This window comes from Phasianus colchicus, chromosome 10 (assembly GCF_987193195.1).
Source record: "Phasianus colchicus chromosome 10, bPhaCol1.hap1.1, whole genome shotgun sequence".
Classification (NCBI taxonomy): Eukaryota; Metazoa; Chordata; class Aves; order Galliformes; family Phasianidae; genus Phasianus; species Phasianus colchicus.
In genome coordinates, this window is record NC_143445.1 from 10,180,947 (window position 1) to 10,197,628 (window position 16,682).

Below are 16,682 nucleotides of genomic sequence, written 5' to 3' on the forward strand. Positions count from 1 at the left end.
GTGTTGTTCCAGCTTCAGTCCCACAGATAACAATAGCAAAACTCTTAGGGTCATAAGACAGCTGAGGTTGGAAGGGACCCTATCAGGTCAATTGGTCCAAAATCCTGCTCAGAGAAGGATTAGAACAAGTTCCTCAAAGGGTTATCCAGTCAAGCCTTGAAAACTTCCAAGGAATAAGACTGCACGTTTTTCAGCAGGTTCCAGTGCTGTTCCAGACTGTCTTAATCATAAAAAAGATCCCTTAGTTATATAGTTATTGGTGTGAGCTAAGTCGTCAAGGAAAATAGGAAGGATTGAATCAGTGCCAGAATCATCAGTGTGTTTATTTAAAGGCAAGTATAATCTGGAAGAACTTGAAGTTGGACAGGGGAGATGTACTCAAGATAGGATTAAGTCACTTCTTAAACAGAATTTTTGAATTTTAGATCCTTGTGATTCTGAAGCTTAGTGCTTGTAACTGCAGTGATACACTGGATGCTGTATGCCTCAACTGTTGACTCATTTAAGATGGGAATTTGTTTTCCAAAGAGATGCAATTATCAGAGTACATCTGTCTGAGCCTTTGTCACTCTTTCTGGGTTTGTCATATTGTTCCACATATCAAGAAATCTACATAAATCTCTATTGGAGACATTGCTGGATGTGAGGTTTTTTGGTTTGTTTCTTTTCACCTGATCTGAGGGCAGTCGTTGGTGTTGATATTAACTTTTATTTCCTACTTGAAATCATTTTGTGCTCTTTTTTCTGGTTTTCCACCAGACTGCAGGAGGACTGAGAGGAAGTCATGAGGTGGGCGTAGTGTCAATAAAATTATTCCCCTGTATTAAGTCACGATTTCAAGGTTATTCAAAATCTGTTGGAGCTTCAGAAGTATGGGAACTGCAGAAGAAGACTGTGTTTTTAACAGAGTAGATTCCTTGCTATTATTTTAAATGCCTAACGTTTCCAAACTATGAGACTTTGATAATGTATTTCCTGAAGGTCTGAAAGGAGAAACCAGTAGGATAGCTCCATTGCCTGCATTGCCAGGGCCTCAAGGACCAGATGGCTTACCCGGGCCCCCAGGAGTGCCTGGTGAGTATGTTTACTCTACATAATGTCAAAATCAGAAATGATCTGATTGGAATTTCTCTACCATCTCTAGCTGGATAAAACTGTTGGGTTATTTTGAGAGAACTGTATGGATTTATGTGGTACAGAGACTAAGGAATAAGCTATATCCTTGTCTTTTGACAAAATTAGGGGAAGTGGACATAAAAATGAACAGAAAAGGCACGTGGGGCCATGAACACATTGTGCAGTACAGTGGAGGGTCTAAGCAGTGCTATATTCTGTTTTCCAAGAAACAGAAACTTCAGGTGTGTATGCTGCACCTCATATATCCTAAAAGGCACCTCTGATGTAATTTTGGAAAGTCTAATCTAAAATACACTGCAACTCCTGCAGTCCTCAAAAGAGAAGAATTAAAATTAGTTTAAAGCATTCTTAAGCCCTCAGTAGTGACAGTAAAATAAAAAATAAAAAAAAAAATCTCATACAGTAGTGGTAGCTTGCTCAAATAATTATATTACTAAGTTTCCAGGGTCTTTTTTTCTTTATTAACCATTGTTCTAATATACTGTGAGTGAGTTTCCTTTATGTGTGGGCTTGGGGCTTGGGTTTAGAGGGGTGCTTTTCTGACAGCTGGTCTAAATATTGCAGTGAGACTGAAGCTAACTGTAAGGCCTCTTTGATTTGATGTTATAGAACAGTAGTCCTTAAATCTGCCCTGAATAGCACAGAAAAATCTATTATCAGTTTTATGGTAGCTTCTGTTCATGCACTTAGTTCTGCTTTGAGCCTAAGCCCTACGATGTGTTGCTTGAACACCTCAGCAAGTGGAAGATTTGTATCTGTACGTAGTTGTTCAAAAAAGTTGAAATTGGGAGTATTGCATAAAGACTTAACTCACAGACTCACGTCTGCTTTGATGTTGTGAACACAAAGATCACAATTATTATTGAAAGTGATGTGGAGGATAAATAATGTCAAAGATCTAACAAAATATGATCTACAGAGATGTTCTAATTAATAATGATAAGCTAGAAAACACCAAGTTATTACATGATAAAGTTCTGTGGTAAGATGCATCACAGTTTATGTATTTTCTTTGAACAGGTAGGGTTGGAACAAGTGGTCAGCCAGGTGATGAGGGGCATCCAGGGCCAACGGGTGACACAGGCTTTCCAGGGCTTGGTTTTCCTGGAAATCCGGGCCCAAAAGGTAAAACACATTTTTTGATCTTAAAACCAACAACAAAAACAACAAAAAACACTAAAAAACAAACAAACACACACACACACACACACACACACACACACACACACACACACACACACACACAAAGATACAAACAGAAAAAAGGTAAATGGTGAAAAAAGTTAAATCTGAATTGAAATAGATTTTTTTAAAAAATGAATGAACGTTAGGTGATTTTTAGCACTCTTGTAATTTACTGCCTTCAAGTTGCAGTAGTTGCAACACTGCCTTCAGATTGCAAATTTGAAGTATTTCAGAGATGTATTAAAGCTGTCAGTAGGAAGATATTTTAAAAGATGATTCTAAAGAATTGATGATTCCTGGATTATTGGCCTAGTAAATAGTTCTGAGTGCCACAGTCACTTCAGATGGCTTCTGTTTACCTGCATGTGTGTTATAGAGCTGAAAAAGTAGCAGTACTTTAATTTTAATCAGTGTTGATTCAGTACAGTGTTGTATCTGGTCTGTTCTGGAAGAAATAGAAAGCATTTTGAATACCATGAATTTGGCCCCTCCTTGTGCGCAGTCGCGCCCCTCTTTATTATATGCCTTTGGATACTAGAAATATTATGAACTGCTCTCGTAGTCCCGTCAGGAAACATACAAACAAAAAGTAGAAAGCTCTGATATTAAAATTACTACAATGTAGCTTGTTGAAGAGAATAGTGGGAACTGGCGCCCCAATGGGTTCACACCAGGAACTTACTTAATGCTTGAAACGAGTAACTGAGCAGTGTTACAATGAGTACCGAGTGAATACTTAGTGAATAAAACTGTGTGGCAGATGCATGTTGGGGTGTAACTTAGTGAAAGAAATGCTTAACGGCATACATACAAATATCCATTTGTAAAATAAGTTGATAAACACAGCATTTGTACTGACATTTCATTTCATTTGCAGGAGATAAAGGACTTCCTGGAAGCAGAGGGGCACCAGGTTGTGAAGGAAAGATTGGAGAGCCAGGCCGAGCTGGAAATCTAGGACAACCAGGAGAAAAGGTTCGAGTAGAAATACAGCACAGCCTTTTCCATAGGTCCCATTCGTTAAATGTGACACTGCACAAATAAATTAGGAAGTGTAAGGAAAATAAGAACTCCTGTATTTAGTCACCTGTGATGCACAATCGATCAAATGAAATCTCTTCTAAGAGAGATGTAAAGTAAAATTTTAACGAAAGCTGCAGGATTTCAGATCTCCAGATGTTTGGGATGTTTCGGTACTTCTGTTTTCAGAGCACAGTAAGGTTATTGCATTGCTTTCAGCAAAATAAATAATAAATAAATGCCACAGCTTCTGAAAAGATGGCTATTCAGAAATATATGATGGCATATGTAATTGTAGGACACTTGACTAATCTGTAATCAGGATCCAGATGTGAACAAAATAATAACACTTCACTGTTTTGAAAAGATGGCATTTCTTCTTTTGTGTGTGTTCATATAACAGTCTTTTATGGTTTTTTTTTTGTTGTTGTTTGTTTGTTTTTTTAATATGACAAAGAATGAGGGTTTAAATTATTTCTGTTTGTTTGTTTAATTATTATTTATGCTGTGCTTCATACCACAGAACAACTTATTTAAAGTGATCTTTCTGATCCAAATATGTAATCAGTTCTACTAATGAGCTTTAGGAACATACTGGTTTGCTCATAACCCTAACAGCCAGCACTTTGGTCAGCCAGTAAGAACAAACAGTTCAACTTTTCCTTTCAGGGAAGAGTGTTGACACGTTTGTCATAAAAAAGCAGTATTCATGGAAAACAATGTTCAGAAGAATTACAAGGGAAAAAGAAGAAAACCATGAATATTGTGAATGTTTTAGGTGCTGATTTTGATTACTTAAATAAATATCCTAATGAAAAAATGACTGACATGTAAAATAAAGGAAAAAAATTATATTCAGATGTAGGTCCAACATTTTTCAGATAAAGCAAGCATCATAACACAGTAACAGCCAAACAGAGGAAATTGCCTTTTTATGCTTAGTAGCAATTTCTTAGAGGTAAGAGGTAAGAGTTCAAAAGCTATTTAGACAAATTAATATATTGGTATGGAATCTGCAGCTGGTCAATAAGAAATATCCAGTATTCTACTGATTGGAGACAGTATATATGGTAAAGTGAAAGATCCCCAAGAAAAAATAACGATTAATAAAAAAAAAAAATCTAGCTGATCAGAAAATATTTTGGCAGATTTGCAAAATGCAGTACACAGTGATTGTCCATATTTCTGTGTTGCAGGGTGACCCAGGCATGATTATTCCTGGAGAGCCAGGCAAACTAGGTTCACCAGGAGGTCGTGGCATTCCTGGCCCAAAAGGTGATACTGGATTTCCAGGACTTCCAGGCTTACCAGGGCATGCTGGACGTGATGGCAATAGTGGCCTAAGAGGTACTGTGGTCAAATGAGCATGAGGAATACTACAAGTTACATCCATATTTTAAGGAAAGGGAAGCCAAGTCACATGTTTCAGTGTTCACTGAAAGCTTCAAGCTACTATCTAAATTGTTGTGATAACAGTCTCCTTTCTTTTAGGAGATCCAGGCTCATCTGGTGTTCCTGGGGATCCAGGTTTTCCAGGGAAGCCTGCTGAATGTCTTATTGGCCTGCCAGGTTTGCCAGGTGCCCAGGGAGCTACTGGCCCACCAGGTAAGGTGCTTCAAATCAAACAAACTTTTTGGCTGAGTGGTTCTGGGTTTTATTTCTGCCTGCCAATGTCCGGAGAGACCTGAAGTTGTTTATGGATATTGATTATGAGATAATCTGCAAGAAAATGAGATCTCATTTAAAAAGAATTACTATCTGCAGATTAGAGGAAGCACACAACTGACTAAGATAGATTAAGAGTCAGATTGCATTATATAGTCCAAAAAGTGATCATGAACTGATGCAAATTTCACAGGTAAAAGTCTGTTTCACTCTTCTGTCTCATATGGGATTGAACTTCGTGCAATGTTGTTGATAAAGAAGCAAAACAGAGGAAGAGTCTCAACTGTAGGGAAAACCAGTTCAGGGACTCAGAGCATCTGCATCTACTGTGTATGATTTCCATTCCAAGAGAGACACACTCAGACACTCAGCTCAGTTATTCTCCTGTATGTGAACTCAAAAATTGTTTTTTGTCATGGTGGGAAATCACTCCCCACTGTTTTTGGAGGATGAATGTAGAATTGGTATTTTATGTTTGTCTAATATGTCCTGTGTGTTTTCACATGTATATCTTCTGTATAGTTGTCAGAGTTCAAGAAGAGCTCTGTACTTTCGATGGCATGAAGGTTAATTTTCCAGTAAGACATACCTTACACCATCATGCATTTTTTCTTAGGAAGAAGAGGTTCATTAGGTTCAAAAGGCAAACTAGGTCCTCCTGGTTTGGGTATCCCAGGAATTGATGGAAAGCCTGGGGAACCTGGATTAATAGGTCTCCTGGGAAACACAGGATTACCTGGTCTCAAGGGACAGTCTGGAAGGCCAGGAGTCTTCGGTGTGCCAGGTAAGGTCTCTGCAAATACGTGTTTTTGACAGAAAGCTAGTCAGTCTCTGCAAAAAGATTTCAGTCATGGTGACATGTAATTAACTCTAAGTTGAAAATACAGAAATAGTTTACATTAGCAGTTTTCATATACAGGCCTGTATGATCTTATGTGGAAGGCAAATCAATTATCATTTTCTTAACGATTAGGATATCTAGAAGCTGTTATGAACTGGTACCAAATTTTCTACAGCGCTCTTTAGAGAATAGGTTACTTCACATTGTTTTCTGTATGGCAATGTCTGAAACAGAACACTAGCTACTTAACATTCAGAGTCTTCCCAGCGTAATGAAAGTGTAAATAATGTAATAGCTCTTACTCAGCATCCCTTTTCAAATGGATAGCTTATTAATGCTACCTTTCTTCTTTTTTCTGGGGAAAAAAAGAAGAAAAAGCTCAGGTTTTGAGTCTCTCAGAGTTATGACTCAAACTGTCACAGAGCTGACTTAAGTAGGTAATCCTTATAGGGTGAGTTGTTTAGTTGGGTTATTTTTTTCAGAAATATGTTTGTACTTGGTACGTAGAATAAAAGAAATCACGTATATAATGCAGCTTTTTTAACAAAGATTTTTCGGTACTCTTAAATCCTTTGTTATACTGTTGCAAGGAGATGGTACATACATTTTCATATATACAACTGTAAAAATAATGATGAACATACAGGGCAAACCTAGACTTCTAATACTATTTGAGATAAGCTGTCATGTCCTGGCTGGCTCCCAGCTCCTGAACCAGAAAGGAATGTCTTTACCACGCATCCTGTGACCAGATGTCACAGCCCAATACAGATATCAGGTATATTACAGTCACTCTCAATTATTTCATTAATTGGTAAAAGTTATTGCAGCTGATAGTAACCCCTCAAACTACCCAGGTTGATGTGTATGTAAGTGCTGTTTCAGTTGTTAAAAGCTGGTGAACTTGCTTCTACAGTTATGTTCTAGAAATGGAGAAAAGATTAAAAGAATCAATCAACCATTTAAATTGCAGACACATGCATAACTTTCTAAAGTAATGTTCTATGTTCCTGATCAGTATTAATAAATACATATCTATTGTTTCATTTCCACAGGCCCGAGAGGAGAGCCAGGTATAATGGGCCCATTAGGAATTCCTGGACCCCCTGGCAGGATTGGAAGTCCAGGCAACCCTGGTATCAGAGGCAAGTGACAAAATTACGTGCCTTCATTATTCCTTAAGAATACAGGAGCTTAACCAGAATTTCTTCATGTCTTGGTAAATCTTTGACTTCTGGATCCTTGCAGTCTACCAACAGAACAATAGTGTTTTCTTTTTAGCAGTACTGAATTGTCACCTTTCCTACTTCACTGGTATTTGTAAAAATGGTTAATGATTTGCTACAGAACTTCTTGCTCTGTTTTTGTTTTTGTTTCTGCTTTTTCTGTCTCATTCATGTTCAATATATTATCTTTAGAAAATATATTTTCTTTCAGGTTCTTTTGGCTCCCCAGGGCTAAAAGGAAGAAAAGGGTTTCCTGGAGCACAAGGTGAACCAGGTGACAAAGGTTTTCCTGGACCATCTGAAACCTTGGTTGTGATTGGAAATAAAGGAGAACAAGGCTCAAAAGGTACACATTCACTTTTTCATCATTCAAAACTAGTTAGGGTTGTCTGTGTTGCAGTTTCAGTGGATTCTGACATATGGAAGACAGTACCTTTACTACTCAAAGTATTCACACAGCTTTCTAATAATTATCGCCGAACACTCTAACTGCCTTTTCTTGTGAGATAGCTGGATATTACATTGAATATTTATCTTCATTTTAACAAGTCCATCCTTAATAATCCTCACATTGTAATGTTAAATCAGTAATACAAAGTGATTGTAAGAGGTTTATATAAATAAATCCTGTGTGTCTTTACACACATAGTAGCCTTTGAGCAGAAACAAGTATGCTTACCAGCTGAATACCATATCGTAAAGGAGTTGACTCTGCTTAGATATATTTGACTGTCAGAGGATTTATTTTCTATGTAATATTAGTAGAGACTCGACATATGAGTTGTGCATGCTCAACTAGTGCTGTCTGGCTGTAGACCTTTTCATGTGGTAGATTTCAGAAACTTCCTTTTGTCTCCGTCTGGGAAATAGAGAAGGCATGGACTGTGAGCTTGTCTCTTGCTTGTGTTTGTCAATAACATATTTTACTCCATTGCAGTTTCATTATTTTATAAGAGTTAGAAAACTCACATTCTAAAATGCTGTTCTGCAATTTTTTTTTTAAATGAAACCATTTTAGGAGTCCAAGGAAGAATGGGCCTAAAAGGAGAAAAAGGAGATGCAGGTGTCCAAGGTGCCCCAGGTCTTACTGGATCTGAAGGAGTACCTGGTGTACCAGGTATGGAGTACGTATGTTGAAAATTACCATGTCACATGAAGGGTAAGATAATATTATTTTGAAAGTTGCTGGGTCTTCAGTGAAAATAAGTCTTAAAAAAAATTCAGTGTAAATTATAAACCTATCTTTCACAGTTTGCTCTGACATCACCAGGCCCTCATACATAATGATACACGTTGACCTTGAGTGAGAAATGAATATGGTGGGTTTTTTTCCTAAAATAATGCTAATAGAAAATTTTACTTCTGTGTATTTTTGGTTCTTTAAGATAATTTATTTCTAGAAATAGCAATACTGTAATTAGATGCATAGAAATTTTGACAATTACGAAATGAGAAATAATTTTAGTCTTGTAATTAAAACAGCTCCTGTCATGATGAGATTAACCAGTATCATCACTGATATGTCCTTTGTAGTTGTTGCAGTGTAGCCATCACATGAAAAGCTGCAAATACTTTAGTACTCTCTGACTTTTTATGGGAGAAAATCAGACCCGGCATGCCTAAATATTCAGAGATTACTAATACCCTGGAATTTAGACATTTGGGCATTCTAGATGAACCTCTACTTTGCAATTGTTAGACTGAATGTTAATTTAGCTAAATTAATCCAAAGTGATTGTGACACACCCAGAAATCAGTCTGAACTCATGTGAACCATGGAAGGAAAGTCCAACACGTGAACAGAGATTACTGATCTTGATAAAATGTTCAAAGGGTCAGTTGCCATTCCAAAATGCTGTGATGAGTCACAAACCTTAATATGTCAGTGTCGATATTTAAGATATTTGAGTTTTTTTCTTTGATAACAATATTGGTAATTTTATGTGCTTCCAGAGTAGTAGGAAGAATTAAAATCTACTGTTTGTTGATTTATAAAATGGTAAGATACCATGCAATGTGTGCAGTAAAAGATTCTGTATTAATCTCAGTTCTACTAGACAGTTAGCATCTAAGTAGGGCCTGTGAAGATAACACTTATTTTTTCATCTTGCAGGTGTCAAAGGATTTATGGGTCTTCCAGGGATTCCTGGAGGACAAGGATTTCCTGGTGCACCAGGAAACAAAGGGAACATGGGAATTCCAGGTTATTTTCTCTTAAGTCATGTTGAAAATTGGTAGAACTGTACAGAAGTATTCGCGCAGATCTGAGCAGTTACTGTAAGCGCAGACAATACTTACTCAAGTTGAGGTTTATTCTCTGCAGTATTTGTAGACTTCAAATACCCCAGCATTTGCCTGAATTACAGAAAGGAGTTCTCTTTCTTGAATTTTAGAGTGGGATGTTAATGTATTGTAACTGACTATCTCTGTCTATAGCTTTATAATAACTTCTTAAATAATAATTTCAGGGCATTAATTATTCAGCTCATGGTAATGTATAGTGGCCTAATCTGGTTTTGTAACCAAATGTCTGGCTAGTGGTCATAAGACTTACAAGTTTCAACTATTGGAATTAGAAATAATGAATTAAACACAAATTATTTAATTCATATACTGTTAAATGTAACAAACTTTTTTTTTAGCATGTTTGGTAGTGATTAAGATCAGTAATTGTACAAAATACTTTATTTCTGATAAAGAATGAATATCTGAATATACAAGCAGTAGTTACCAAAGCATGAAATGTGATATGTGATTATGATCCTTTTAAGAATGCTGTTATTATCTGTATATTTCCAGGTCAAAAAGGGCAGAAGGGATCTCCAGGCTTTCCAGGAACTTCAGGTGACCCTGGTCCAACAGGCTATGGTGGCTTTCCAGGTGAAAAAGGAGACCCTGGGCACCCATCTCCTGGACTCCCAGGAGAACCTGGTCCAAAGGTATAGAAGCAGTAGAAACATTGTCATATTAAACAAAAAGCAGAGCCCTTGACAACAGGAACAGAAAAATGTGTAAGCAAGAGTTGTAAAATTTTCAGGAGAGAAGTAGATTATATGCTTATGATGATACATACGAAAATCCTGTTGAAAAACAAGAATTGCAGAGAAATAGTCTTAGAAAATGAAAAAATTGTGTACTCTAAAACTATCTTGGTTTTTGAAAGCCTGTTGATACCATTTTTTTTAGCAATATGTATTGTTAGATATGAGTTACACCAAGTGGATGCAATTTTGCTTCACATGTTTTGTTTGTTGAACAATTGTGAATCTTTACATGTGAGATTACCCAAAAGATGTGGTTGATGATGTAAGCTGTATTATACCTCCTGTAATTTGTCCAGATTATCAGTTTACTTTCTTTATTAGCTGGGTTATCAAGAAAGAGGTTGTTGTTCTGCAAGTCCGTTGGAATTCAAGATAAAATGTGCATTTTACTATTTTGTATACCTATATATTACGTGTACAATGTATTTTTGGCTCAAAAGAACAACTGTTAGAATGAAATTAGAAAAAAATCTATGGAAAAACATCTAATGAAGTTAATTTGTAAGTTTAAAAATAAGCATGATTTTTCTATTCTTCAAATACAGAATGTAATGTCATTCTTTACCTGTTTGTATGCAACTGCTATTTCTTAGGGAGATCCAGGGGCTCCTGGGGCTTTGGGCAGGAAAGGAGAAAAAGGATCCCAAGGTCAGCCAGGACATAAAGGAGCACCAGGACTACCCGGGTTCAGAGGAGAAACAGGAGTTGCTGGAAACCCAGGTATGTTTTGTTTTGGAGAGGGATTAAATGCTGATATCCAGTAGAAGAGAATTTCTGAATAAGCTACGCAGGGTGTCTGTGGGGTGGCACTTTTACATTCAGCTGTCATAAACCTCAGCAACTCCTTTATAGTCAGCACAGCCAGGCTAACAGCCAGGCTAACTAAATTCCAAGCCTCTTTTACTCTCCCAAACTCTTTCTTACAGGGAAACTTGGACTTCCTGGAGATGTTGGTGTTAAAGGACAGCAGGGCCACCCAGGACAACAGGGTGTTACCGGTCCTCCTGGTATGGTATATAGCATCTCTCCCAAATTGCTGCCCTCTGGTTTATTATTTTCTTTGTAATGAGACAGTTGATATTATTATGAGCTTTTAGAATTTACCTGATATAGTTACATTCTCTGTTAATATTGGTATGAGGCTTTGTTTGTCTTCTCCAATTTCAGCTGAGCTCTTTAACAGCCTATTTTCAATGTTCTCAGTTCAGCTCAGGGAATGTTTTAATTTCACTTCTGTACTGTGAAACCTTTTCCTTGATGCTCTTTTTCTTTTTTCATTCCAAAAGTCTCAAGATGTGATAGCAATAGATATCATTAGATACCTATAGATAAATATCTAGATGGCAATAGATAGCATAGATAGTAGGAAACGCTTGTTTTACCTGCTGAAAGAGAATAATAAACTAAGACATAGCTAGACATGAAGGAGAAAGTAAAGTGGTGAGGAAAGAGGTGGAAGAGAGCATGGCAGTCATTTCTCAGAGCAGCAGAAAATATTGAACCATTTAAAAAAATGCATAAGGGGAGTGTGTAAGTATGTGGCAGAAGAAGTTTGTAATGTAGACTTCACTAAAGTCAGTGTCAGTCCCTGTCTTCAAAAAAGGGCATTGAATGTTCTCATATGCAGATCTTCATCTAAATTGTGTTGTTCTTGTTGTTCTGACTTATCAGCACTTAGCAAAGATCAGAATCTACTCCCAGAAAACTTGATTTTGTAATAAAGCTAGGAAAAGAAAGCATGCTTTTTGTATGGATTTCCACAGATTCCATGTTAGTAGTGGGAATTGTGGCAGTTCTAAATCCACTGAAGTCCAGTGAACTCAAAACAAAAGATGTTCTGCTTTTGACAAATGTTTATATAGCAGATGGTTACCTCTATCCTTGAGCTAGCTGCACTAACAATTTTTTTATAAAAGAAATTGAGACCTTCTCTCTTTTCTGTGCAAAATAATAGAAGTAAAAATGATACTGTTGTCCTTTTTAATTCATAGGTGCTGCTGGATACCCTGGAGAAAATGGACTTGCTGGTGAAAGAGGTAATCAGGGTCAGGATGGTATGCCGGGTGCCCCAGGAGTAAAGGGAGAACCAGGTAACTGCAGTGAAATACTTGCATTATATTTTAAAAATTACTTTTTTTCTCTAGCTAAACTGACAAGAATTTTTTATGGAAAGATTAATAAGAAAATTCTGTGGAGCCAAAGAGGACTTTATGGACAGAAGGCTTTTAATTTTACATATTTATTGACTTTCTATGTAATTGTAGTACATGCTATTAATGAAATGCATGTCACTCATCTATTATGCATGTGATTTGTCATAATTTCCCCTTGAAATGTTAATTCCTGCAACAGTCTAAGTATTGCTGTTATTGATTATTACGTGTTTCACCTGAGAAAACCTAGGAGAACCAAGATCCCTTTAAAGAAAGGGTCTCAGCTTTCACACAAAAAGGATGAAAGAAATCAGTGTGTAAAAGCTTTCAATTGAATGTCATTCCTGATATCATCAGTGTCCACAGATAGATACAATCCTGTGCTGAATTCTGACAAAATGTTCTCATGTTTTATAGTCAAAATGTTTTTATATATTAATATCTTAAAGATAAAATAAAATCCTGAGAAGGCATTCCTAATAAGCCTTTTCACAGAATCACAGACTTGTAGGGATTGGACAGGACCTCTGGAGATCATCCAGTTCAATCGTGCTGCTAAAGCACATTCCCTAGAGTAAGTTAACAGGAAAGCATCCTGGCAAGTTTTGAATATTTCCGGAGAAGGAAGTTCCACTGCCTCTTTGGGCAGCCTGTTCCAGTGCTCTGTCACCTCAAAGTAAACAATTTTTTCTTCATGTTCAGATGGAACTTCCTGTGCTCCAAACTGCGCTTGTTGCCCTGACAAAAGATTCTGGCCCCATCCTCTTGACACCTGCACTTTAGATATTTGTGTGTTTTTTCATATTCAGTTTTGAGTAATCACTGTTAAAGTATTTTCATTTTTATAACTATGTATGTTCTTTTATTTTTCTTTTTAACTAATGCAAATTGTTACTTGGCTTTTTCCACTTGAAAATAAGTTTTGTCTTTTATTTATTATAGACTCTGCGTCATATACAACTGGTAAAAAAGAATTCCTACTGTAAAGAAAAGCTTACAAATATCATTTGTATTTCAGGATAGAACCAATTCAAAATATAAAGTATCAGTTATTGGATATATAACGAAAACCTATGTTTTGATTCAGTGAATTTTTAAGTGAAATATGAAGTGCTAGACAGCGATATTTTTGAGCAATTACTCTGGTCTATTAAGTATAATGTGACCTAATGTTTTGTAGGAGCACCAGGGAGAGGAATCCCTGGCATTCAAGGTGTTCCTGGTCGTAGAGGTGAGTTTTTTGTTGTTGGTTTTGTTTTTTTTTTTTTCCAGAAAGTAGGAGCTTCTTTTTTTCATACTAGAGTCTTCATTTTTAAGATGCTTTTAGATGTTTAAAATGGCACATACAAGGGCTGCTCTGAAAGTAATGCCTCTTCTTTTATTATGCTGTCCCACAACATTGGGGCAGATGTTGGTGATACAGCTGTAGAGACTGAACTTTCTTGCCATGCAACAGATGGCAGCAGAGGGGCAATCTGGCAGAATGGTGTCTGACGTGGAATTGTGTATGAAGCAAATGTGTGTAATTGAATTCCTCCATACAAATAAAAATTGCACCCGATGGCATTCATTTATGTTTGCTGAATGTTTCTGGAGACCAAACAGTGGATGTGAGTGCAATGAGGTGGTGGGTGGTGTGTTTCAGCAGTGGTGACAGTGACATGAAAGACAAGTCACATTCTGAACAGCCATGCACAGCAGTCAAACCATGAAATGAATAGTGTCTTGATCCGTTCATCCTTGCGAGTCAGTGGATTATGACAGGAAACTCCGTAAAAAGCTGAATATCAGATTCAGTGTGTTGGAAATGATGATGGCATATCACATAGTTTGCTCCAGGTCGGTCCCATGAACATTCACACAGGAACAGGAAGAACATTATTGTATTGTATGCAGTTCTGTCAGGATCTGTTGAACCAATGTGTGGCTGAAGGTGACAGTTTCCTGAATTACATCATTACTGGTAATGAGATGTGGTGTTACCGTTGCAAGCTGGAGTCAAAACAGCAGTCCACAGAGTGACAATATGTTAATTCCTCCTCAAAGGAAAAGTTCAAAATGCAGCCATCAGCAGGTAACTGGAAGGTAACTTGATATGCACTGACTTTTGGTACAGGAGAGGGCTTGTATACTTCTGGATTTCCTGGAACCTGGGCAAGCTATCAACTCTGACTGCTACATCAGAATGCTGACTAAATTGAAGGTTTGAACTTCCAGACAGTCAGGCCAAAGAAGAATACAACCTATCTTCCCCAATGTGATAGTGCTAGGCTCCATACCAGTTTGAAGACCACAGAACACACTACGAATCTTCGCTGCACTGTCCTACCACACCCACCATATGGTCCAGATCTGGCACCTTCTGACTTCCATTCAGTCAGGATGATGAAAGATGATGAAAGATGTGGGCAACATTTTCTCACCAGTGATGCCATCATAGCAGCTGTGAAACAGTGGGTCAACTCCACTGGTGCAGATTTTTACAAGCTTGGCATGCAGACTCTTGTTCATTACTGGCAAAATGTACAACTAATGGTGGAGACTGTGTTGAAAAATAGTGTAACTGAGAATTTGCTCTATCAACTAGTGTTACTGTGCTCTTGGTTTTATCTGAAATTTAATTTAATAGGATTTGACAGTTCTGATGTTTGAACTAGCATTGCTTCTACTGCTATATCAAGAAATATTCCCCAGTCTGATCTTTCTACCCTTTCTTCAAGTTTCTTCCTTTGTATGAGCAAACTCTGAAGTGAAGTTTTGAAAGAAAAGTGGGTGTACACTACCTTGCGTTGTGCCTTCATGCAACCATTTTGCTTTACAGTAGCAAGATGGAATGGGGACATACATATACTAAAACCAAAGGCTGAATTCCACCTTTGCAGTATGGTAAATGCATATATTCTGTGTAGTCCTATTTCTGAAAGTTGTCATACCATCTCACCATCATGCCAATTTTCCTCAAATGTATTATTTATACTCTACAGGAGTCAAAGGGGACATGGGGCTGCCTGGTTTTCCTGGGCCACCAGGTATGAAAGGTCATCAGGGTGACCAAGGACCCATTGGACCTCCTGGCTTAATGGGATTACCTGGATTTCAAGGAGCAACGGGCATGGCAATTACTGGCCCAAAAGGCAATAGAGGCATTCCTGGTGCAGATGGAAGACCAGGTATATTGTTATAACTCCTTATTTATCTGAAATGATGTACTTACAATTGAAAGCAGAATTCAGCCTGTCCAAAACTCAAGATTGGAGGGAATTATTCCCCAGAGAGCTTCATAATTAAACAGGTAGTTCCTTTACAAATTGATGCAGCGTTACAGCTGCAAACACCAGAATGGTCCATGCAGTATTATGTAAGTTTTACCCTCCACTCAATTTTGCTTTCTTCCTTTGCAAGCTGTATGGTGTCTGAAATCTGACTTCAAAGAAGTGAGATACCATGCATGTTATTCCAGACATAACTACAACTGAAGGATATAAAAAAAAAAAAAAAAAAAACTGTAGTGCTACAGAGGATCGCAAGAACTCATGTCTGATCTCAGATTAAATTAAGAGGCTAGAGAAAAATTAATTTTAGTTATTCATTCATTCTTTTTTTTTTTTTTTTAATAAATGGTCATATTTCCTTGGGAATCACTGAGACAATAAACATTAAGTACCATTATAGAGCTGCATTGTTTGTAATGTATGTGAAATGGTGTTGGTGGTGCTTTTTACATATTCTGTTTCTGTACAGGTATTCCTGGTTTTCAAGGGCTGCCTGGTCTTCCCACTATGAGCATAAAAGGAAGCAAAGGTGTTAGAGGAGCAGATGGCATACCAGGACCAATGGGCCCAGCTGGTGACAGTGGTCCTCCAGGTCCAAAAGTCAGTGAAAGGAATGCTACATGTTTCTTTTATACTGAAAACATTGAAAACGGTGTTTCAATTGTAAATTTCATTCTTACCATGAAAATAACACCCAAAGTGAAAGAAATAAATATGTAATGAAGATACTAAAATGGATATTAAAAACAGTTGCCATAGAATTAAGCAGACCAAAAAGGAATCATTGAATATTTCTGACATGTTGTTTCTTTGGCCATTAGGTATTACAGAATAACATGAACAATGATATGACTGTTTCTAACATGCTGAAAAATTGAGCAAATTATTTTAGTTGTAGGATGTTCTGTGTACATAGCACTTAAAATATTTTTGAACAAAGAAGAAATGTTCTTCATTGCATGGAGATGTTGCTTTACCTTTATTATTGATGATATCTGATTTGCAGGGAGTAGAAGGTCGACCAGGTTATCCTGGTGCTAGAGGCGATCCTGGCTTTCTTGGATTTCCAGGTGTAAAAGGTATTCATGTATTTATTATGTACACTTCTATGTGACAAACAGAAAAATTTCCATATTGTG

General features: G+C 37.2%; 1 protein-coding gene across 2 annotated transcripts in view; it reads left to right on the plus strand.

Annotated features, from left to right (window-relative positions):
• The window catches only part of COL4A3 (collagen type IV alpha 3 chain), a 58,348-nt gene that overhangs the window by 31,949 nt on the left and 9,717 nt on the right, over positions 1-16,682 (plus strand). For both annotated transcript variants that reach the window (XM_031596352.2, XM_090147280.1), the window contains 18 exons: positions 982-1,074; positions 2,158-2,262; positions 3,200-3,297; positions 4,539-4,689; positions 4,834-4,947; positions 5,624-5,791; positions 6,904-6,993; positions 7,286-7,420; positions 8,093-8,191; positions 9,188-9,277; positions 9,874-10,013; positions 10,712-10,838; positions 11,045-11,125; positions 12,110-12,208; positions 13,452-13,502; positions 15,256-15,441; positions 16,013-16,143; positions 16,550-16,622. In XM_031596352.2, coding sequence (XP_031452212.2) covers positions 982-1,074; positions 2,158-2,262; positions 3,200-3,297; positions 4,539-4,689; positions 4,834-4,947; positions 5,624-5,791; positions 6,904-6,993; positions 7,286-7,420; positions 8,093-8,191; positions 9,188-9,277; positions 9,874-10,013; positions 10,712-10,838; positions 11,045-11,125; positions 12,110-12,208; positions 13,452-13,502; positions 15,256-15,441; positions 16,013-16,143; positions 16,550-16,622 — 2,031 coding nt within the window. The remainder of the gene's footprint in view (positions 1-981; positions 1,075-2,157; positions 2,263-3,199; positions 3,298-4,538; positions 4,690-4,833; positions 4,948-5,623; positions 5,792-6,903; positions 6,994-7,285; positions 7,421-8,092; positions 8,192-9,187; positions 9,278-9,873; positions 10,014-10,711; positions 10,839-11,044; positions 11,126-12,109; positions 12,209-13,451; positions 13,503-15,255; positions 15,442-16,012; positions 16,144-16,549; positions 16,623-16,682) is intronic.